Source organism: Anarrhichthys ocellatus, unplaced genomic scaffold, assembly GCF_004355925.1.
Source record: "Anarrhichthys ocellatus isolate YVR2014 unplaced genomic scaffold, GSC_Weel_1.0 scaffold46, whole genome shotgun sequence".
Classification (NCBI taxonomy): Eukaryota; Metazoa; Chordata; class Actinopteri; order Perciformes; family Anarhichadidae; genus Anarrhichthys; species Anarrhichthys ocellatus.
The window spans coordinates 2,967,530-2,992,210 of NW_022280076.1; the positions used below are offsets into that span (position 1 = coordinate 2,967,530).

The following is a 24,681-nucleotide window of genomic DNA, read 5'->3' on the forward strand; positions in this document are numbered from 1 at the left end:
TATTTGAGAGTTAATCAAGAGCTGTGCCTCATCGCATCAGAGGTTATTTCTGTACAATACCATAGATATATCAAAAGGGATGACAGTACCTCACCTTGGCTAACTAACATGCCCTGTTTTGCTTCCAGCATCATTTAGACTATGAGCTCAAAGGTTGAGGGGCTAAAAGATTACAGAGGTGTGGAACAACTTTTACTCCATGCCTCGAGTAGGTTGGGCGTGCATATTGAGCGCGGTTTTTCTCACGTTAGCTCCTAAAGGCCTATTAGAATTGCTTTCAAGGTATTGCAGGCTCCATTTAGAGAATGACGAGCCATTCAACCACCACCGGTCCTCTAATAGGAAAATTGATGAGTGGAAACTTGAGCTAAACACCTGGTGAACAATAACCATGTGGTACATTGGGTACAAATGCTGCATTCTTCTACAATGTAAGCCTAGAAACCGTTTGGGTAAACTCTAGACTGTTGCAAGACAAGAAGACCTTGAGCTCTGTCTCCTCTACAGACTCAAACAAAATGCTGTTAATTCCCTCTGCAACAACTAAGTATCATATCGTATATATGTACATGGTTAAATACAACAGTGTTATAAATACATAAGTCCCACAGTAGCACATGGAAACATTGTCACGTAATCCTGCATGAACAGTCCATTATAACAGTTTGTTATTGCCATCATCCATCAGCTTTGTCAAGTGCGAGTGAGTTTCTCATTTGGTCCACAGTCCACTTCCTGTTTTGCTCTCTCACCTGTTTACACACTTGATTGTGCAGAGTAATGCTTTAAGACAACTCACTGTGTTCACTGAAACGTTACAGAACATCACACCAAGATTCCTGTTGTTTGATGTCAGCTATGGTTTCAAGTAAAAGCTGTTTACTTCAATTTCCTGCAGCGTTGCGTCTGTGTGATTTCTGCACATGCACAATCAGTTACTGTTGAACCTCCAGCCCCTCTTTGCGCCCCTCTGTCCTCTCCCAGGATAGCAGGTTGACTCTCATTCATGCTGAATTACTTTGGCATATGTAATGCTGGTCTTGAACACGTAGATCCTGAGAATGTTCCATTTAAGTGAATATATTGATTGAGCGGAGAAAGTTCAACGGCTGAAATGGTATTAGGTGGACAGCCCTCCACTCTCACTTTGTCAGCGGCCGATCATAAAGGTTCCATATATTCGACTGCGAGGGCCTTGCCTCCCGTTTAGGCACAGCACTCTTAAAGAGACGCTGTTCCTTTCCCCCAGGAAAGTGTTATATAATATTAATGTGTAGGGCTTACTGTAATATATAACAATATTCTGTAAACATGAACATTTTCTTAAATATTTAAATATATTTTAACAACAAAATGTAACTCCGAGGCACACTGGCTAAGTAAAGCGACGTCAACACACGACGTCTTAACCATGTCGTTTTATGAAAGAGATAATGTACCACGGTGGTCATGTATGTCTATATATGGCCAATTATCTATCATGTTCAGAATCTGGCGGGGCGACACTAGGGGTGGCCAAGTAAAATATGGGGCAGGTGACAAATCACCCGCTGTATTCTGCAGAGTTAACTAACAAGGCCAACAGACCTGCTGAAATTCATGGTATCATGTACTTTTCAATGGCGGAGGATACACCGCAGTGTGTTATCGGGGGGGCTGATGGCATTGGAACAGGCCCCTAATGGAATGAGACTAATTGGCCACCCCTGGTGTCGCCCCACCAACTTCTGACCATGATGGGTAATGGGACCTGTTGTTTTTGATGAAAAAACAGCATGTTAGCCAGTGAGAAAAGCCAGTAAATGTTGATACGTTATTATTGTGATCAATAGTAAGTTCTATGTGGAGAGGGGAATTTGTAGCTCTCGACCATATATTTCATTGGATTGTCATTTTAAAGAGTCAGAATTATGCCAGTGTCTTTGACTCAGTGGGCTATACAGTCCTGTTAAAGCAACAAAACATCCAAAACGTTGTAGAATGTGCAACGTTTTTCTTTTCCCCTTTGCAGTGGTGCATCTTTAGAGAATTTGTGAGCAACAAATGTAAAACTTAGATTTCCCATAAAACTCAGTTAGTAAGGGTTAAACATCAACATATGGTTCCTGACTCCCATGAAAGAAGGCCTACTTTAGCTCAAGATGTGTGCTAAATAAGTCTAAAGGTTCTTTACATGTGCAGAGAAATGACATTGCCAGACTAGCATCACAAAGCCCTTTGGGAAATGGGTTTTAATGTTTCATCTGCCCTGTGTGTGTGTTAGCCTCATAGTCCCTGAGATATTACTGGGTACTGGGGAAATTGATGTAAGCAACAACAAAAACAGGATATGGTGATGCTCGATTACAAAGATATAAACAAAACAGACACAGAAGAATAAAGGAGACAAACCAAACAGTTATTTAATCAGTAAGTGTTGCCCCATGGTCATCTACGCTTTTTCTCGTTTTGGTAATTAGATCTTATTTATTTCACCTTTTAAACAAATCCAGGTGGCAGGCTCTGCTACATCGCGTATGTGTTGTTTAAGATATAGGTTTTCTGACTTCATGTGGCTATGTATGCATGAATGTTTGTGTTGAATATTTCACAATTTGAAATGGGCCCTATTTTATGCCATGTCAGCTCATTGAGACTGACAATAAACTTGACCTTTCAGCTTTCCTGTTGGCCATACTGTGTACTTGTTATATGCTGTATACTTAAGTATTCTTAGCATATTGTTAGTTAATTATTTATCATCATCACCCATGTAGATAAATCTGCTCCCACATGTAATTAGGCGCACAAGTTTCTCTTAATGAGTCTCTTAATGGGAGCTGCTGCAAAACAGTTATCTTGTGGCGAGGCCGTGAAGCTGAAAGCACCACATGCGTCCTTGACTTTTCCATACAACGATGCTAATGTGTTGTTTTTCTGACTCAAAGCAAGCTGAAGTCGACCTCATTTATTCAACTGCGACAGGTTCTGAGAATCATTTCACACACCGAACCTGACCCTGGCAAATTGCAATTCATCCTGTGAAGCGGGTGTCAGTTTTCTTATGACCTTTCAGGATACAGCTATTCCCATGATAAACCCGTCTATCAGAAGGGTTTTCTCCCAGCCTGGAGCTCTCTGATACTTTGAGGAGAAACATTGATTTATTTAGCTGTGACGCAGTCTTTCTTGCGACATCTACCTTTAGTGAATAAACCCAACTTTGGCAGTCCCTCATCAGCAGGAGGCCCCAAAGACTCGGTAATTCCCTGCAGACTCTAACACACATTATATTTCTCTCTGTGGCAGAGATGAAATTGGGCCAAACTTGCATGAAATGCCTCTGCTCTTAGTTGAGAAAGGCCTATAAATAAGAGTGTACTCAGTGTAACATAACATAAAGATTATTTCTTGCTTGCGGACAAATTAGCTCTCTTTGTGGTTCTTTGCAAACCCCAGAGCTTTAACTTGACATACTATTTACAGTAGTTTGTATTTATTGTGGACTGATTGATTGAATCTGAGCGGATCAATACCTTGTATGTAAACTTCTAAAGTATCTGTATTCCTTCCTCTGTCTGCGGAGACAGGGTGTCTTTGTTACTTTTTGTGAATGTTAAGAAATCAACTTTCAGTGTATACACCGTGTTCTAAATCAAACGTATGGTGAGTTTGTTCAGATGTGTGATGTATGGCGTCATGCAGTGAAATATGCATCCTAGGGATTGACTGTGTTGTTCCACTTCTTTGTGCAAATTGGTTGTAATAGATTACAGCTGCTGATTTAGTTCGTGATCACTTAATTGGATCACACAACGGTATAGCTCTTTTATGTGTTTTTAATAGGTTTTGGACAGCACTGGAGTTCATTGGCACAGAGGCACAAGCTATAACAGGCTGTGGCTACACAGACAGCACTTGTCTGTAGAATGAACACATTATTGGCTTTGCTCTCTGCGGGGAAGTTGTTTAAGAATGAAAAGATAAATAAACGCCACCATCATCCTGTGAATACAAAAGTTGTCACTTAGAATATGTGTAGCTTCCCTGGACATAAATGAACACTACGATTTGTCACCAGTTGTAGTTTTTAACCTTTGTGAATGGTGATAATAAACAGAGCAGGTTCCCATTCCAGCCAAAGACTGATGCATAACTTTGTTTGTGTCCTGAGGCCTGGGAGGCACACCCTCCTCTGTTATCACAAAGTATTGAATTGTCTGTTTGTTTGTTTGTTTGTTTCTAACAGAGACCTCTTCCTTTTTATCACTCCCAGCCTCTGGCCTGCATGTGTTGTTTAGCAGCAATGTCTTAGCCTGATCCCAGGGAGCACTGAGGGCTTAAGGGGCTCAACACCACGGAAGTTAGTGAGGCCATGGATTGTACCAAAACATCTGTGGGGGTGCTTATGAAACAGACTGTTTTCCACCAGCTTTTGGAAAGCAGCTCAGGTCTCAGCAAACCAGGGAGACCCTCCGTTTCGGATGTTAAGACATGAGGTGGGGCGCCACCATTGAGATGCTACTTGGCTAAAGCATCGTCTTGTTGGCCTGCTGCGGGAATATCTAGGCTGTGTAGCCATGATCGTAATGAAACAAGAAAAGAAAACAATGGCTCACAAAAATGTGAAGCACCGCTGACAATTACACCTCTTTATCACTGGTATTTCCACATTTCCCTCTCCAACATTTGAATAATTTCTTAGATTTTGTAATTAATTTTCCATGTCATTCATGTTGACTGCAGATTATTATTTGTACAATCAATTGTCAGTAATCTTTCCAGCTGTTCATTACCAATTCTTCTTTTATGTCTTAGGATGTTGGGGAGCTGAGAAGATTGGGGGCTGTACCTAAGCTGCGTGCCCAGCTAACCCATGGAGAACTGACAGGAAGAGTGCTGGATGGAGGCCAAGACACTGGATGGCGAAGACGAGGAAGCGCACAGTATTGTGTTGTTTGTTCTCTTTCTCAGCCGCTCCAAAGTAGATGCAAAGTGTTCTGCAATGTGCCTCATTTGTTCACTCTGTCACGTGTCACCCATGGAGAAATGGCAAAAAGATTCAACATAGACAGTCAAGGCTAAAGAAACTCATTTTCTGCATGTGGGAGTTGCAGTCTTATTTCTGCTGATTTTAGGGGTGATAACAAAAGAAGTGTAGACACTAGATAACATTTCCTCCTTGCAGCTTTGTTTGATTCATATGAATTAGAGACCACAGGGGAGCTAGTAGTTGTAGAAAGTAACCATCATGGGCAGGTGTAAAGGCAAGGCTTCCTGGTTACTGTTTTTAGCTGGGTTGCTGCTATCAGCAATGGCTTTAGAATATGAGGGGGTCCCTGGTCAGTGGACACGCTATGGCCAGTGGGATGCCAAAGCAACAGGTGAGCTCAGCTTTATTCTGAAAACCAACGTCAGCAAAGCCCTGGTGCTCTATCTGGATGACGGAGGGAACTGCGACTTCCTGGAGCTTCTGATCGCAGATGGGAGGCTCCACATGCGCTTCACCATCCATTGCGCCGAACCAGCCTCCCTGCACACGGAGACGCGGCTCAACGACCTGCGCTGGCACAGAGTCCTTCTCTCCCGTGATCACAGAGAGACTCGGCTGGTGGTGGACAACGAAGAGAAAGTGGCTGAGGTGAAGTCGAAGAGGAAAGAGATGGTTGTGGCCAGTGACCTCTACGTAGGGGGAATCTCACCCGACGTGCGTCTCTCCGCCCTGACGTCCAGCACTGTTAAATACGAGCCGCCATTCCGGGGCCTAATAGCCAATTTGAAACTGGGGGAGGCACTACCATTACTGTTGGATGGCCAAGCCGTTCATAGTGATTTGGAGTACATATGTGCCACACACTCTCCGTGCGGTGACAAAGGCTTCTGCTCCGTCAGCCAAGGAGAGGTCCTCTGTGACTGTATCAATGCCAGCTACAGGGGAATGTACTGCAATGAAGGTGAGAAAAATATCCTCCTTTTTGTCGCAAAATGTATTTTTAGCATTATTTTAGTATTTTTTTTGCTGTATGATTTGGGGACATTATTGTACTAGTTAAATCTGTTTCTTTCCATGAATACAATCAACCACCTAATTATCTTGCCTTTTCTTTTGGTCACACTGGTGCACATTGTACATAATTGCATTATTTAATGCTAATGTACTTTGGCTACTGAAAATGTTTGCCGGCCTTATGATTAGAATTAGCTTACAAATAGTTCAAATAAAGTACCGTATACGGTCTAAACCTCTTTAGGCTCTGGAAAATAATCAATAAAGCCCACTTTAAAGGATCCAGCTCAAAGTATACCACAGTAGTACTGAAAGGCTGCTTTGGAGTGAGAGTCCAGCTCTCTCAGCAATTATCTTCACAAGTCAAAGAGGACAACGGCTTCCTTATGTGACAGACGTTTGCACATTTTCAACCCAGACATTTAACAGGCTACCAAATGGGTGTCTTATTCTCTTTTGGAGAGCCTACAAAACAGTGAGGACAGAACTTGGCATTTTAAAGTGAGCTTTGAAACTCTTTGATATGTATGGTCAAGAAACATGAAAATACGTAATTAAAGATATTTGCCAATAGACGTCAGGGTTTCTCTAAAATAACACACGTTTGGCTTGAAAGCTCTGCTGCTTTCTTCCACAAGGGTCTGGCTGATAAATGTGTCGGTCAACATGCATGTTTTGGCATCAACATTCAGCAAAAGATTAACAGCTCTTTTTCTTTACTCTCCTGCAGCTGTCCAGAAAGAAGTAGAAGGTAAGACAATGCTTAATATAATGAGCATAATGATGAGCATCATTTGTTTTTTGTTGATGCTCTTATTTGCAAAGGCTATTACCGCAGCATCAGTGTGTGAGAGTGTGTTTGGTTATTATCAGGTTGTTATTGTCGGTTTGGACTGCAGTTCTGACATCCGACAAATTAAGCTGAAAGGCGATATACTATCACTAGGTCACAAGGTCACTATGGAAAAAAGCGCTTTATGTGCCGAATGCTCATTGTATATAAAATCAGTATGCTGAAGGTGACTGGAGAGGTCTGCAGAGTACGTGGGTGTTGTACAATGCTGGGAGCGTTCATATACTTCATCACAGAAAAAAACAACTGTACAGACATGCTTTGTTTTATTATTTATAACTTGTGTATTTTTCTCTCTCTGAAGTTCACATTGTCTTCATCTAAACTGGGATACTGTGTAATGTTAAGGTTTACTAAGTCATCATGCCGTTATATGCCATTATGTTCTAACTTAAACATGATGGCATCCCGTGGCATAACATGGCTGATTGCTGAGGCTTTGGCATTCATTAAATTGTATTATTATTTGCACAAATAAGTATTTTTTTCCATAGACGCATTTAGAATTATTTTCTTCAGAGGAACAAATCTCCTTTGGCAGGAAAAGAGACATTTATTTCATTATTGGCAGCATTTTAACTGACCATGGTTCAACAGGATTGGTTTCTAATGAGGTGCACATACTGAACTTGAAATGAAGATTGAACGTGAGGAGGGAGATTTGTTTAGTCTGCATCGGAGCGAGACATCCATCTCCCCAGTAAGGACTGCTGGTTCTGGTGAAAGGGCAGCCAACAGGCTCAGGAGACCAGCGAAATGTGCACTGATCCACTGCACATTATAAATCACTGTTACTCACTCAAAATGCACCGACCCATGTGCACACCTGCTTCTGACACTTAACGTTTTGGCGTACAAAAGGAAAATAGGCCCAAGATTGCAAAATGCTAATGTCTTCATGTACAGTGGCTGAGTGTAGAATAGCTTTTATGACAAACATTCAATAACATAGGTTTACATAAAATTAGATGTAATATTTAGTTAAAGATGATACATGTTTTGGTATAGATTCTGTATTTTTAAACAGCACATAAGGAGGGCTTGGTGACTGTGGTATATGGCTGTAAGCTCCGGTAGCGGTTAACAGGTTTCATCTCGGCGCTATTTCCAAAAACAACCATTAATCATTGTTAATAAGAGCGAAGATGGCATGGCTCTGCTCACAGCAAAAAGGCAGTCATTATTAGATGACATGCTGCAAAGAGAGCACATCAGAAGTTTCAGTTTATTGGATTAAAGCTTGACATGGATACAATCCCCAATGCAGAATGCATGAAAACAACAATGGCAACAGTAAAATCACTCTCACCAGATGCCTTTTATTTTTTCTATCCTTCATACAACTCCATGTGCTATTCGGCAGCAAGTCTTTGATGTCCTTGCAGCGACGGAAATAGAAGTATCTATGCGTTAGCCGCTCTCCCCAGAGATGGTAAAGATGGTAGCCCATGTGCTATATTTGGTTTTGGCTGGGAGTTTTAAGCGGCTCAGGAATTATCGTTATTTGTCTGAGGAACTGCTTTAAGCTAGTAAACCTTGGGAACAGCAGGTGAGTCTTCTGAGTTCAACGGCAGTATGCAGCACGTGGGCTCCCGTTGATCTGTGCGGACAAAGGCCATGGTGGGAGACATGCTCTAATGCCCAAAGAGTGCAGCACCCTCCGATGTCCTATGTGCAAAAAAAAAAAAAACGTCTGTGAAAGAGAGATAAGGACAGCCACCTCAGATACAGAAGAGAGCGAAATCTCTCCAACATATAGGAAAACCTTCCACAACACTTAAGTGTCAAGTGCAAACACATTGTCATTGTTTTGTTTTTTCCTGTAGATTGTCATGTGCAGGCACACAGTGATGACATACCAATAACTACAGGGATGACAAAGCAAGTATAGAACTCTTAATAAAGAAAGGACGCAGCTGGTCCTGGTGGTCTTGCATCTTTCAGCAGCAGTGACCTTGGTCTAATCCCTCATTACAACAGGCTCCATAATACTGTACTTTTAAAGGAAAAACAAATTTTGGCAAATCCTAATCCTCGTGCGATGGCTCTTTCGTCCTAGATGCTCGCTAATTAATGTCACATTAATGACTGAGAGGTCCGTCAACATCTGCATTTGTTTTTTTCACTATTCGTTTAATTAAAGTTACTTAGATAGCAGTCTTTGTCTGGTTAGAAGTGTTCCCAAAAGTTTATACTGTCACAAGCAAAGTGAAATGTATTTAGTTGTATTTATTAGCACCACTGACAAAATTATCTTCCTCAATTGTATTCATAGAACATTTTATACCTTCCGATCTATATAAATATGCTAGTTTATGTCAGTGAGTATACAATGATAAATCTAGATAATTGTAAAAGGTAAGTTATGAAAAAGATGGCAATAGGAGACGTTTTTTTAATTACATAACATTTTCTTAGTTATAGTAAAAATTGTATTATGCCGGCATGGCAGCACTCTTAATCTATCTGTCAGAATTTCCCCTTTTTAACTTTTAATGATTCCTAACCAGCTAGAACAGTGTATTGTTTTTATATATTTCAAAATGTACTTGTTTTAGGATCCTAAAAGCAAAATGATAAAATGATCCGCAGTCGACTGGTTTACATTTTTGTTTGCCTCTTATCTGAAAATAGAAAACTGGTAGATTACTGGTAGGAAAGGCGGTGTATTTTCATACAGGCTTTCCCCTCTAATGGGACTCTACAGGTCTAGCCAGTTATCTCTGCATTTCCACACACTGAGATTTAGATGTAAGGCTCAGCCAACTAGGATGAGCATATTCAATGGGTGGCTGCCTTATACAAGGGCAGCAACAACACCAGTCCACTTTCCCTCAACTCCTAGGATGATAACTACACACTCAAAGAAGACCTTTTTGGCTGAGGCACTTGTTAAGTGCTGCCTGCCCTTTTGGTCACCAGCATCAGTCTCCATCAGTCAGGGATGCAGGTCCGTTTTCCTCGCCTCAGTGCTCGACAAAAATCAAAAGTGTGTGGAGTCATCGTAGCTTTGAATGCTTTGGGTCAAAGCTCCTTTCTCCAGCTCCACAGAAAACACAAGAGTGAACCGTTAGACTTGGCAATCCCCACTTGACGGAGCGATGGCTTTGTGACTGCTTCTTCTTATTTGCTGGACAATAGGAAAGCTACACCTCCCTACATGGACAAAAGACGCAGAAATTAAAAGAGATTGTCCTCCTGCTGTCTCTGCTGGGTGTGTCTTTGTTGCTGTTAATGACAAACAAGCTCTTTTAGACCCTTGCTGTTACTGCAACATCACAGTGATGTGCGGAAGATACAGACACCAGCAGAAGATGAGCTCAGGTCCAGTCAGATTTTAGTATGTCTGGTGAGAATGAGATCATGACGTAACACTCTTTATGCCTTGTTAATACATACGTTGGCTTGTCATGTAGAATGCAGAGCCACAGTGGGGGTGCACACGGCAGCTGTTTGTCTGCTGCGTAGACAGGGTTGTGGTCGAATCGTGTCAAAGGAGAGGCTCAGTCACTGATTTTGCAATGAGACACTGTATCAAAAGCCTACATGTTGGCAGGCAAGGACCCTCCCAGGGGTAATCATGTCCACTTCACAACAAGAACTGCAGATGAACAGCCTTGTCCAGTGGAACGTGTGGAGGAGATTTGTGCCGGCCGGCCCCTTTTGTGAGATTTCACCTAATGACTGAGCGGGGACTTGAACTGTGAGTGAGTGACTTGCTGTATGAGTCTGTATGCTGATGCACTGATGAGAGCTGTTTGTGTTAGCTGGCACAGTGGGGCTCGTGTACTCGGCAGAAGTGTTGCGTCGTGTCATCCCCATCTCCTTTTTGGCAAGAGGAGCATGTGAGGTATGCCATGTAATTTCTGGCTGGCGTATTGAGATATTTGTCTGTGTTTCTTAGGGCAGCACATAAGAGGGAGAGACTCGGATGTGGCGGACATAAAACTGAATCAGATTTGGCTTTGATTGCCGCAGTGTGTGCAGGCCGACCAGCTGGACTTTCATACACCGTCACCTGAAACTGCTCAGCAATATTATGTGATTGATGGGCTGCAGTGCATTTTCAGTTTGCTTCCATGGATCTATGGACATTTTCCGAATGCTTTTTTTTTCTGTTCCAAGTATAAGTATTGCAATGCTGAAGTCCACCGTCTGTTGCACCATAAAGTGCTGCATGTGTTGGCCGATGCAGGTAGCCCCCCGTGCTCAACACAGCAACCACAGCAGCATCTTCTAATTGACAGAATATGGAGGTGGGATGAGGCCTTTTTGTCTCGGCTGGCTGCTTTATGGTAGTTTATAGTCAGTGAGGTGAAACACAGTGCAGCATCAAGTCACAGCTCCTTTATGTTTTTTTTAGAAATAAAAGGTTAGGTGGGGCAGATCATTAGTGGCTGATCTGTTCCATGATGGTTGTTATGTCATTGTACGAGTGTTCTACCACCTAAGCCTATTGAGCTCCATTAGATGGTAAATCCTCTGTGAAATAGAGCGATGGTCGCTAAAGATTTATCGGATAAGGAATGGTGTCACTTCTGCCCTTTTACAAAACGCTGCCGTATTGAATGTTAAATAGGTCGATTTGCAGACCACTCGCATGCAAATATCAGTGCATAGAGACGAGTGGCTGAGTCTATAGAGCCCTTCTGGAGATCGTAGAACTAGTGTTACCAAGTGCAATGTATTTTTACATTATTACATAAAGTAGGATTTATGTATATCTGGTACCTCTCGAACGCTGTCGCCATCAAATAAACATACAGTATGTGTTCCATTTAGAAAAAAGCATCTGTGCGAGCAACTACCTGTAAGGGTTGCACCAATCAAGATGTTTTTTTCTCTCCTTGCCTTCCCTCTCCTCCCTTGAGATGTTTGTCTGTTTTTAGTTTGATTTCCCCTTTATATTTTAGTTTGAACTTTGACATCCGTACCTACCCCAGGATGTCTGTCACAAACTGCAGTCCAACATTGTGACAATGCTTTTGTTCTCCCAAACCTCTTTATGAACTTCCTGTTTTCGTATCCTTTTTTCTGTTCTTTCCCTCAAGGTCTGGCGCACCTGATGTTAAACCGCCAAGGTATGGGGTCTATTGGTTTGCTTTTCCTTCCCAGCCACCTGATCACAACATTTCCCCTCCCCTGAAATCATTTTAGTTAACTGTGCTGCACTAATATTTCCTCTCCTCTTTTTTCATATACTTGCTTCTTCGTTTTTGCTTCCTGTCATGTTATACTCACTACTCACTCAATCTTTGTCCGTCAAACCCTTGTCCTGACCACTGACTGAGCTACAGGAACATCACCTTTGACCTCTGCAGTTTTTCGCCAAGGTAATGCATCTATGCTCATAGCATCTCTTCGGTTTGGTTTCATGGTGTTTTCAAAGGAAATGAACAGGTGTCAAAAGTAAAAGAATAAAGATATTTCATGCCTCAGGTCCGCACAGAAAGCAGGTAATTGCAGCCCAATTGCCAGGAAAAGATTTGTTGGCATATGACGTTTCTGGAAACCACAGATACATTGAATGTTGAAGTTTATTATATATATTTTTTTTGCATTCGGTCAAAGAAAGTGATGTAGTATATTGAGCGTGCCTTTTTAAAATGTACTATGTGACATAATAACAACATAATAAGTGAGTGACATAACGTTGCGTTTGTTACGTAATATTATCTAAGAAAGTCTGCCAATTTGTTTGCGGTTATTTATTTATGATAATTGCGTTGTTACGCTTGTTACGTTGAGAGTATTCAGAGTATCAACGTACAACAATCAACGTATCCCATGGTTTGCATACAATGCCAACATATTTTTCTGGCGACTGCGTTGTTTATTGTTGAAATAATCAGAAGTATACACAAACATACTGTATTTCTCAAAGGAAATTCTTTAGCATTTTTCTGCATTCTGGAGGCTGTTGTATACAGAATTTAGATTTTCAAAAAGTTACATGAGAGTACTGATTTCTCAAATGTGCGATCATTAGGTTGTTAAATAAAGAAATTGTTCAGTGGGTCGCAAATAAAGTTTTTTTCACTGCAGTAGTGTTTATGTGTTGCATATTCATATAAGCACAGATGTCAATCTACTGATGGAAGAGATAACACAGTAGGAGGCAAACAATTCAAGAAGAGACACCACTGTGATGTCCTGTTCCTGTTCATAAACAAAGATATATCATGTTGCTCTCTAAACTGTTTCAACTGAAGTGCTGGATAACATCGATGGTCGAGCTGAGGTACTGTCTGTGAGTAAAACCTTGGAAGAAAAACATGAATTCAATGCAATAAAGGTAAACTACTTTGACATAAGATAAAAGGGGCATTTTGACTGAATAGTATGGGTGGCACTGACCGAAATCTGCCGTATTTATGCTTTGTGTTTTCTGCCACGTATTGTGGGATTCAAACAAAAGTCTCCATCCTGTCTCCATGGCAATCAGTGTTGTCTCCAAACACAGACTTTGTTGACCCACTCTGCTTGTATAAATCTACTGATACTGCTAATCTCTCATAAAGTTCTCATTTTCCTCTTCAGCAAAATGCTACTTAGACTATTATCTAGAGATAAAATATCTTCTCGGTTGAATTTTGACAAAATTAACACTAATCAAGTTTTCTTTCTGGAAATAACTGAGCGTATTTGGTTATCGTCACAGCTCCTTTTTGTGTTCATTCATTAGGAGATTCTGATTTTATTTTGATGCTGAAAAGTACGTGTAATTATTATAAGAGATCATTATGAATACCCTGCAGATGTTAGCTGAAATAGTTTTGTATGTCATCTTTGGATTACATTGTTTCCACTCTCATGGGACACAAATTGGGGAAGATGAGAAGAGTGTGTGGCAGTAGCCTGGGTGGTCTCATACACATGTTCTGGTGTAGAACTGATAACACTAATATGGAGGTCATTTATAGTAGATGAAAAGGCTTAAGCGAATACTTCACAGTATGATTACACCAGTTTTTCACCCTCTATAAATGGTGCAGCCTGAGGCGATATTGGACTGTGACATTATAGATTAAGGTTTGGATTCTTTGGTTACTCGCTTTAGGACAAATTTGTTCATGTACAGAAGTAGTAATCGGTCTTTACAAGGCCAAAAGATAATTTTAATTTAAGCTTCTACTTTAATTGATGTGTATGCTGACAGAACAATGCAATTGGATATACTGTATGCTGCTACTGCTTCAACAAGGATTAACATGTTCTGCTGTTTTAGAATAACGCTGCTATATCAAATATTTAGTAAGTCATACAGCAACTGTGTCCCAAAGGCCGACCACAATGTGATCTGTCAGGAAATTAGGCCGTAAACGTAATTGCTCCATTTCATGCATCAATAAGAGGCAGTTGGTAATTGATTATTGAATGAAGATTCATAGAAATATGCCTCCAAGCAAAACTCGGGCGTAGCACCGCAACAATAAGAAACCGCGAAGTGCATCTGGCTTCATGCGATATACATGAGGCATCAAAGTTTTATTCAGCCATTTAATGTTACGACAAACATTTCTTATTAACTTTGACAATGTCCCAGATTTAGCCTGAGGGCACACTCGAGGGGATTGTTTAATTTGATCTGAATTAATTTGGTCACAAATAATTTCAAATCAAATATACGCCACAGATTTTAAATGAATTAAAAGATTTCTGCAGACTTCAGGGAAATTCAGGAGTGGCTGCTTTTTGCGTGGGCTTCAGCCCCCATAATGCTTTGCTAGTGTGTACACACAGATGTACTGTAAATAACGAGATTATTCAGGCACAGGTGTAGCTTACTGGCCACCTAGGGTGCTTATGCACGTCCCGGCCTCCAGACGAATGGTAAACTGCTGCCGCGCTATCCACATGCCCACACTAACTGACTTACGTTTGGGCTCCACCAGCCGACAACTGACTCCTCCGCCCCTGAGCAGGTCAGCAACTGCCATCTGCGCCCTGGGCCTTTGGACCCCTTTGAAATTAATCTGATGTAAAGCTTGATATTAATGAGCAATACACACGTTGACATTTTCATGTGGTTCAGACACTGCAGCGTGGTGTAATTGCAGCAGAGACTGGAACAGGTGGGCTAATAGGAAGTAGTAGCAGATAATTCCTTCCCTCCTGATGGCAAGCCACTCTTCCTCTACAGTGTTTGATGTGCATCAGGCTGTGACAGTTAGCAGCTTCTGTATAGCTCTGGGCAGTAGATAATCCTGTTTGGACATGGGCATGGGGGCAACACCAGCTGCTATTATCTATTTTAAAGTGAACTTGTCCAATGTTCATGTGGCACCCAGGATGCTGCTGCAGCTCCCTCCATATTTTATAGCTGCACACTTCATTGGAATGCCATGAGCAGCGCCCCAAGGACTCACCCCACCTCAAATTAGTATCCTCAATTTAGAGGAATGGAGTGCAAGTAGATATAGGAGATGGGCTTATGTATAGTAAGAACGAGAGAGGCAGGGGCAGCACAAAGCAGCAAGGTGTGAGATTGAGAAGAGAAGCAGGAGAGACATGCAGAGATTGTTGACACTGCCATTATATTCCGCTGAGCCTTGTTTTTCTTGCCGATATGGGCATGTATTTGCATGGAGAGATAGTTTAGCGCAATTCTCTTACAGCAGCCAAGGTAGAAGGTTGATGGCTCTGCCCCCAGTCAGCTGCAACATGCAAAAAGAGCTAAACTGCTCCAGCGGCTTCTCTTCGCTGGTGTAGTGTCTCTGATGGCATTTCCTCTGAGTTAGAGCCAAAGTCTGGTGTCAGAGCAAACACAGCCAGTATTACCTTTTTCACAAGCTGGTAAACATTGTTGCTGCAGACACCTCTCAGGAAAGCGGAGATATGGCTCGCTGCCTTTCTAACCACCCACACACTTCCACATTGATATCTTCATTGTAGAAACCTTGGAATGAAATATAAATGATTACATAGGATATGATGAAAATCTTCTTTTATGGACCCTATGAGAAAAGCTTTCATGGGTTTTAGATTAAATTTTAGCTGTGCATGAGGTGTTATTAGCTGCGCTTTCGCCTCACAGCAAGAAGGGCCTGGGGTTCGATTCCCGGGCTAGACGGGCCTTATGTGTGGAGTTTGCATGTCCTCTCTGCGTCAGTGTGGGTTCTCTCTGGGTTCTCCGGCTTCCTCCCACGGTCCAAAGACATGCAGCTTAGGTAAATTGATTACTCTTATTTGCCCGTAAGTGTGGATGCGAGTCTGAATGGTTGTCTGTCGCTATATGTCATCCCTGGGTCCATAGTCTAGTCCAGGGTGTACCCTGCCTTCCCCTCCCCCCTCGACCTTGAACAGGATGAGTGGTTAAAGATGACGGATGGATGGATGTACAGTAAGCACTTTGCTAAATTAGGCCAAAATACTTCTGGTGTCCCATAATCTCAACCACTATAAGTTGCCTTCATTGTTCACTGCACGGACTCTGCACCTCCACTCAGTGGTTTACATTTTACCTACAACATCAGTCAAATGCAGAACTTCACATTTAAGCTCAACAACAATAGCTTAGCAAGTTGCTGTCTGCTCAGTAGTTGAGTAAGTACACTGCTCAAACAATAGAGACTAATGGGACCACTGATCCTGTTGGCTTAAATTGGCCCCGGAGTTCAGAAGCCGACATTTACTGTACAAACAAACATAGGCTTAGGGGACAGCTTATCTCTCGAGCTTGAAACGACTTGTTCCATAGCTTTGAGGCTGTGTCGCATAAGCAAGCAAAAGAAGGGATGTCTGTACCGGCTTGAAAAAGCCCATTTATGAGTTCAAGAAATGCGTTATGCAATCGGTAGCATTATGTACTCCTGTGGTTCAATGTCAAAAAGTACAACCCTGGAAAAGTTTACTGTGAATTTCAATATTATTATGATATTATTGTCAAAATACATAAAGTCTGTGTGCAAGGCCTTAGTGACTTACGAAGCAGAATTGATACAGTTTGTTTTGTCATTCAGTATACAATACGGCCGAGACAAACCCCACAGGACGAGTTTGCAAAATCACAAAACAACATTTGACGCAAAGCTGCATGACCTCTTGCCACTCTGGTGTCGAGTTCAGTTTTCAGACTTCACAGTCTCAAGATTTAAAACTTGCTCCGGAATAGTTTTCATTTCCCAAATTCATATAATAATTTTTATTGTACACATGTTTTCACGTGAGAAAGGTTTCTATGTGCAAACATATCTGTGTATCTATCTGTCTATCGATCTGCAATAATTTATTCAACATCTTGTCATTTTGTTAGTCATTCAGCTTATGTTGGCAATAACTGTCAGAAACTCAAACAAATGAAAAAGCTTCATCTTGCGTAAGGTGCAATGATTAAAGCATCACTGTTGAATCAGCTGTATTGTCGAGAATGAGTGTGTGTCTTATGTGTAAAGATGTTTGACACCAGAGGCACATTGATTGTCATTTGTGCACCTTGTTGCTAATGTGTTGAATTCCAAGAAATGATAATAAGACAAAAATCTCTCCTCTGCTCTTGTTAAACCTGAAAACTGCTTTTATTGGAACAGTCCGGGAAATAGTTTGAGCCATCAGATTGTTATGTACATTTAACATCCTCACTAGAAATTCTTTAAACTGCGGCTGTGAATTAGAGGTTTAGCCAAGCCTGACATTTATATTAGTTGTTTTTATAAACACCACTGTTGAATAAAAGGATAAGCCATTTTACTATATAACTATATAACTGGTCAAACAACACTTTATAACTTCCCTCTCCTGTATTGTCCATTTTTTTCTACGGAAGATTTAAATCTTTAAAAACGAATGTATATTTTTAACCGGGCTATGTAGTTTTTAGCAAACTTTACTGAAATAAGGGCACATTTAGCATTTGTTTGAGGCTAATTTCAGCTGCAGATCTTGTTTGCTAGTGAGTATTTACAGCACTACAGTAAACTACAGTGCCTGTGTTCATTTGGAACATGTCACGCAGTGTACACTGCGGCTCGCTTGTGTTTTTATAGAGGTCTGCAGCATAGAGGAATTCGCTACATCAGGCTTTGGCTAAACAGTAGGATCAGCTTATTGTCGGTTTTGGTTATTTCATTGGATTTGTTAACAATAAAAAAGTTTCACTGGATTATTGTTTAATGTGCAAGCAACAGGCAGAATTGTGATCTCCCATTGAGAGTACATACGTCCATCAGAATGTATAGTGATTTTGTAGCACATATGAATAGCTCCACAAATGTGTACAGTGCGTGGTTGGTTCAAGTTAGTTTTGGTGTTCGTGAAATTTGTTGAATAATAATGCACTGTGTATTTTCTACTCATTTTGTTTCGCTCACCAAAGCCTTACCTATCGCAACATGTCACTGAGTTAGTGAATATACTGAAGTAGGTAAGTCAAACATAAGTCTAGTGACTGAGACAATTATCGAAGATGTTTCTTCTCCCCTCTTAGGGCAGGAGGAGTCAGTAGCCACCTTCAAAGGCAATGAGTTCTTCAGCTACAACCTGTCCCAGACTCCCATTCAGAGCAGTTTGGATGAGATCACGCTGTCCTTCCGTACCCTGCAGAGGAACGGCCTGCTGCTTCACACAGGGAGGTCAGCTGACTATGTCAACCTGTCCCTGAGGAACGGAGCGCTGTGGCTGGTCATCAACCTGGGCTCTGGTGCCTTCGAGGCCCTGGTGGAACCCACCAAAGGGAAGTTCAACGACAATGTCTGGCATGATGTTCAAGTGACACGCAACCTCCGCCAGGTGGGTATACACCCAGCGCCTGTGACTTGCGTGCACCTTTCTTGTACTTTGACATTTGGATCAGATTCTTATAAGGTCATGGTAAAACCAGTCTTATATGAATACGATTTATAGTCCACTATCATTGTAAACACAAACAAAAACGGTGTAGGCTTCTGTTGAATATTTAATATTTCTGCTCTGCTGGACTCCCTATCCCATTTTCCACGTTCTGACACTGTAGATATTACAAGCTCATATTGGGTCATTGCCCTCTTTCTCATGAAAGAGATTGCTTCGGCGGAGTCGAAGTCCGTTTGTAATCAGGCAAGTTTTTTTCTGCACCCACAAGACTGATGTAAAGATCTTTTTACCTTATTGAAAGAACGACTCAACACATCCATGGCATTCAGGTATCCTGCAGCAGCGATGAAGTCTCTGCAGCTTGGTCTTTTTTCAGCCTCTACAGAATAATAATTGTCCCACAGATTTTCAGATTGTCACTCCACTTAAAGAAAAAGCCAAAAACAAATGCAAATGCAATCTTGCAGCAGTATCAGAGAGGTCATGCAGGAAAGAGTGGAGCTTTATATAATGAAGACAGTCATTGCATGTGTCCAACATTGTACTGCTGTACCTACTGTGCTGTACTCCAGCGGACTACAACTCGGCCCTAAGGTTTCATACTCATTAACGTTTTCCACTGGACAAAGCACAGTGCTTAGTTTCCGAATTAATTGAAAGCCTGCCAGGATGTGTCTGTGTTAAATTAGATGTTACCCTGCTGGCACTCTTTTTTGACTGTAGTCACTCTACAATTACCCATTTCTGCAGGTCTATGTGTGTGTGTGTGTGTGTGTGTGTATATATACAGAAAAACCTTTGCTCTTTTAGGTACCTAATATCAGTGCTACATACCGGTGACTGTGTTCGATAACTCAACTCAACTCAAGCCGATTTCTTTTTAGCCGAGGTGCAAAGTAATAGTTTGGAGTGCATTAAAAAAACTACAGGACAATAGCACGATATTGAAACCTTAAGGAAATGAGGCTTCTGAAAGCAAAAGGGGTCCTAGCATTTTATTACTAAGTAAACTGACCACTTAGTATGTATGTAGAATGTAGAATGTACCTGAACCATTGCTAAACTAAATATGTTTTGTTTAAAATGAGTTTTGCAATGCACAATGCATTATAAATGTTAGATTTTTTTTTTTTTGCTAAAGTAGGACTCATTTTGCATCTAGCTCTCTCATCATCACCAATATATTCTGAACCTGACACATTAAGCTGCATATAAAGTTGCATACTCCTCCACATCTATTTCCTTACCCCGGCTTCCAAAAGAGCAGCAATCCAATGCTTACAACGTCACTTACGCTTTCAGCCATGCATTTGATCCCTGTGTAAATTGCTTTCCCTTCAGATAAGTTACCCCACTGACATGTAGATACGGGGAACTGTAACCCTCAAGAGAGTGCTGGTGGAAACATTTTATTAGATCCGGTGGTGCTTTTTTTCAGCTAGAATTCTTCCTATTACTGGCTCCCCGTCCATTCGTCTTTTCTTTTCCTGTTGTGAGCAAACATATTGTTGCTCTGACCCTTATTAAACATGCATCTATCTATTTATGGGCCTGAACTGTACGCACTCACACACTACACTAACATGCACACATATCCTAAATACTGCACTCAATTGTCACTGTCACTCTTGAGCTCCACTAACAATCAGAAATATATGTTTCCCTTTAATGAGCTTTGTGTAACACCGGCAGTGTAGAAATTATGTTAGAGGTCATTCTCAAAGTGTACCAGCCAGGACTGGAACCTGAATATTATCCCGCTGTGTGCTTCTAATTAATGATGGTTTTGCCTAATCCAATAATTACTGTACCATCGCCTCTGAATCTGAAATGCCAGTAAAGTATCTTGGGTGTCATGATGTGGTGTAATACTCATTATTAGAAACTGGTCGTGTATTTCTAGACGTTGCGGGATGTAAAAGAAAGCAGCATCAGTTTCCAGGCATGAAAGTACTTTGATTTTCTGAATTTTCCTGATGTGCAGTATCATCAACCCACAGTTAAGCCACTGTTCAAGCTAAAGGTACTGAGGGCACCACCACCAGAGAGACAGAAATCAATACTTGCCAGCACCAGTGAATGGAGGGGCAGGACCTCGTTTCAGAGACCTGGCACCTGAACATACCCTGTCAGGTCGTTCTTTTGTCTCTTATCGTCTTGCTTTCAACATACCAGATTTTACAGAATAGACACCACAGATATCACAAAGTTAAGTTCCCGAGATATAATGGCTTGAGCTGACCACCACAGGTCCCACATCTTTAATCAAGTGTTTTTTGTATGCTTACTGAGACCTGAGAATCAGGCTACACCACTACAAAGCGTATCTACTAAAGTCAAGGTCTATCGGATCTGGTGGTGGTAGTGTAGTTTTTGTAGTCTGCCAATTGTTCCCTAAACACATTATATTGTAATTGCTTAAATGAAAATGAAAACGAATCAATATTATCGCAATAGAAGACTAAATTACGTAATGGTGGTGCATGAGCTGTGTATTCGATAACTGAGAGAGCAGTGTCCTCATATGAATTGGTCTCTGATATTTTACTAACTTACTGGCCTGAATTTGAAATCATTGTATGTATGACATCTTTCCACTCAAGCCTTGCATTTATAAAATCCTTTTGATTCGTCTGAAACATTAGAACAATTAGTTGACATCTCCCCTGCCTCCTCGGAGCTCTTATTCATTTAAACTCCATTTATCACAGGAAGTACACAGTATATTAATTAGCATTTCCCTGCAGATTTTTCTCAAAATTGATTTTCTTTCAGTCACTAAGAAATCATTAGTGTTTTCACTTATTACCCCAAAGTGGGAGATGCTGCCTTTGTGCAGGAATACATGTTAACTGTAGGCTTATTGTCATGGCAACAGGCATATCATTTCTTCTCCTATAGCCCCGTTCAGTCATTCATTTCCTTTGTCTCCGTGCACCAATGAGACTGATATGGAAATAATCTTGTTTTGTTGCTGCCAACACACAAGCGATGTAGCTTGCCATCTTGATAGCTTTAATCTCAAATGAATTGAGTACATTGCAGCATTCATATAGCTTTTGAGCCAAAATATCAGTTGATGGAATATTTATGGTATATTGACTGCACCGCAATCCTGCTAATATATCAGAAACAGGGATCAGATGAGATTAGTGAACCCTTCAAAGCTGTTCTTGTAATTGCCTTCAAGATCCAACGTTAAAGCAAGCTCAACTAAATCAAGAAATGAGGCATGAAATAATTAGGACAGATCTTTTTCTTACTGACTTAAAATCTCTCTTTTTTTCATCACACACTCCTCTAGGTAACGATCTTGGTGGATGGGATTCTCACCACCACCGGCTACACCCAGGAGGACTACACCATGCTGGGCTCTGACGATCTCTTCTACATAGGGGGCAGCCTAAACACAGCCGACCTGCCAGGCTCCCCGGTCAGCAACAACTTCCTGGGCTGTCTAAAAGATGTGAGTACAGCTTGACCTCGGTCCCAGCAGAGCTCTGGAAATACTATCCTACCCTCCTTAGGTAGCCCCTTCCCCTTCTGCGTATAGAAAATCACCCCTCACATTCATATTGATTCTCCAGTTGTAGGTTGTTTGAAGGAGAAACAATCAGCTGCATATGCGCTGTGCAGAGCATATGCATTTATAGATTCCTGTGGGAATCCCTTGGAGAACTTACCACCAATACACATCAGAAACAGATGCATCTTCCTCATTCCTGAAACACAGTCTGAACTTTTCATCACTATTTCCACATTTTTAAGCTTTTTAACTCTGCGCCTGTACCTGTCAAATTGATTATCGTGAGCAAGCGAGTAAAGATGATGTACTTACTATAGACAAAGCAGTGAATAATGGATTAATGCCTAATTTCAGCCTGGCCTTACAAATTTTTAATGAAGTGAGCAATCTCATGAAAAGCAAATAACATTCTAGTGTAAGTGCATCAAAAGTGAGTGAAATGCTTTCCCTTACCAAGGATGGATTAGGAAGAGACATCGCTTACAACAGGCAGTAGTTTGAATTAAAAGTGTCTAGGTGGCAGATTGGTGTATGTATATATATATATATATTTTCTTGGGGTCAATACCCGGTGCAAACAAATTAGTTTTCTTGGCAGAGACACTTGCGTCAAAGGATATAAGACCATTTATTTCATAAATGCTTCTAAACTGTTATAAGGCTCCGCTCTTGATCCCCATTAAATCCAGCTGCATGGGATTCAGCAGGGAGTACAATGCACCAAGGACAGAACAGACACATCACTTAGAGGATGCACAAGGCAAACGGAGTAGAAATAGCCTGACTAGGCTAGTAACAGCAGCAGCAAGTTGGAGCAAAGTATAACAAGCAGCAACTTCTTTAAAGTTTAGAGTATGTGTGAAAGTGAGAGATTGGAGAATTATAAAGAATGTAATATAGTCTGCTTAAAAGTAGATCGATGACTTATTTGAATATTGATGGAGACTTTGTGCTTCACTTCGGTGCTCTGTCAGAACTATCATACAAAGATTACTTTTTTAGTTTCTTATTGGAACCCAATCAACAAAGCACTTTCACTCGAACCACAAAGCATCTAGTTTGTGCAGTCACAGAATGTATTCATGGTGGAGAACTGAAATCTTCAGACAGCTGCACTGGTGTCTAAAATAAGTAATCTGTGTTTCAAAGTTCACGCACAACACATAGAAAGAGAAGTTACGGAGAAATTATTTACAGCATCTGCTTAGCTACGCAGGGCACGAGGAATGACTATATCGACTGGTCAGCCTGTTGGCTTTGACTGAAATATCTAAAATATTATTGGATGGCTTGCCTTGGAATCCTGACAGACATTTGTGGTGCCCCACAGGTGAAATCATACAGACTTTGACCCCCTGACGTTTGATATATAGGATTTTATTAGTGGTTTTGAGTGAAATGTCTCAAAAACTATTAGATGGATTGCCGTCAAATTTTCTAAAATCTATATTTGACCAGTACTTTTGTTTTTGCATGGTAAAATACCTGCAAAACGAATAATCAGCTTCAGCTTTAAAGCTAATAATAAATATGAGAATGCTAACTAAGATATTGAACCTGGTGAATAATACCTGCTAAGCATGTTAGCATGCATATGTTAGTATTCTGCTCAAAGCACCGCATGACTTAAGTACAGCCTCAGAGAGCTGCCAGCATGTTGTTAAAATATGTTTTGGGCTATTGCATTTCCTTGTGAAAATCTGAAAATCTGTTTAATTTTGTGCATTAAACTCAATAAGTGAATATGTATTTGTTTTCATTTTAATAAATCACATGGCATCAACATTTTAAAACACTCAAGCATTAACTGAATGTTTTCAAACGGAGTGTATGCATAAATACCCTGCAGTGTGAATACACTGAATGAAAATTAGATGTTATTTATGTACAGGTTATTGTCCCAGTACCCTGTCAATGCTGCAACCCCCGCTCTGTGGGTGGTGCGGCTGGTGGTGGTGTTTAGAACTACTACTGCTGTGCATAGTCACACAGATGTAGTGTAGGCATGCACAGAGAGTATGATGGGATAAAAAAGTCTATGGGATGACAAACCCCAAAAGTCCCAGTAATGAGGGCGAGCGTTGGCAGAGGCATCGCTGATCAAATGGGATCAGCACTGCCTAGAGATCCAGGAAGCAAGTTCAGAGACGGGTCAGTCAAAGCCAGACCTCTGAGTTTGGTGATGAAGTACAGGAACAAAGCTCGGCTGTGAATGGAAAGAATTCAACCATACAGGAAAGAAAAGTGACCAAATAGATGCACTGCTTATAGAATACATATTCTAGAGGCATATCTGTCTTATTTTATTGATTGTAAAGAGTTTGGGCCATGAGTAATCTCCCAAGACGTTCCATGTTAATAGATGTGAGTGCTGCTGGGTAGAGGCCATCAGGTTCATCAGGTACAGGAAAATAATGGCCACTTACAGACGAGTGTCACGACTACAACAACTAGCAAGGAGAGATTAATTTGTCTTTGAAGTCACCAGGTTATTGGTCTGGAGTATGTGTGCCCACAGTATATCGC

The 24,681-nt window shown here is 41.1% G+C and overlaps 1 protein-coding gene across 9 annotated transcripts in view; it reads left to right on the plus strand.

Moving 5' to 3' along the window:
- The window catches only part of LOC116395349 (neurexin-2-like), a 108,289-nt gene that overhangs the window by 13,508 nt on the left and 70,100 nt on the right, over positions 1-24,681 (plus strand). For 4 of the 9 annotated variants that reach the window (XM_031869169.1, XM_031869175.1, XM_031869171.1 and 1 more), the window contains exons 2-7: positions 4,798-5,933; positions 6,717-6,737; positions 11,891-11,920; positions 12,137-12,172; positions 18,265-18,566; positions 21,934-22,095. In XM_031869169.1, the coding sequence (XP_031725029.1) occupies positions 5,231-5,933; positions 6,717-6,737; positions 11,891-11,920; positions 12,137-12,172; positions 18,265-18,566; positions 21,934-22,095 (1,254 nt within the window). In that variant the 5' untranslated portion in view covers positions 4,798-5,230. The remainder of the gene's footprint in view (positions 1-4,797; positions 5,934-6,716; positions 6,738-11,890; positions 11,921-12,136; positions 12,173-18,264; positions 18,567-21,933; positions 22,096-24,681) is intronic. The other 5 variants (XM_031869172.1, XM_031869177.1, XM_031869173.1 and 2 more) reach the window with 3 other exon arrangements.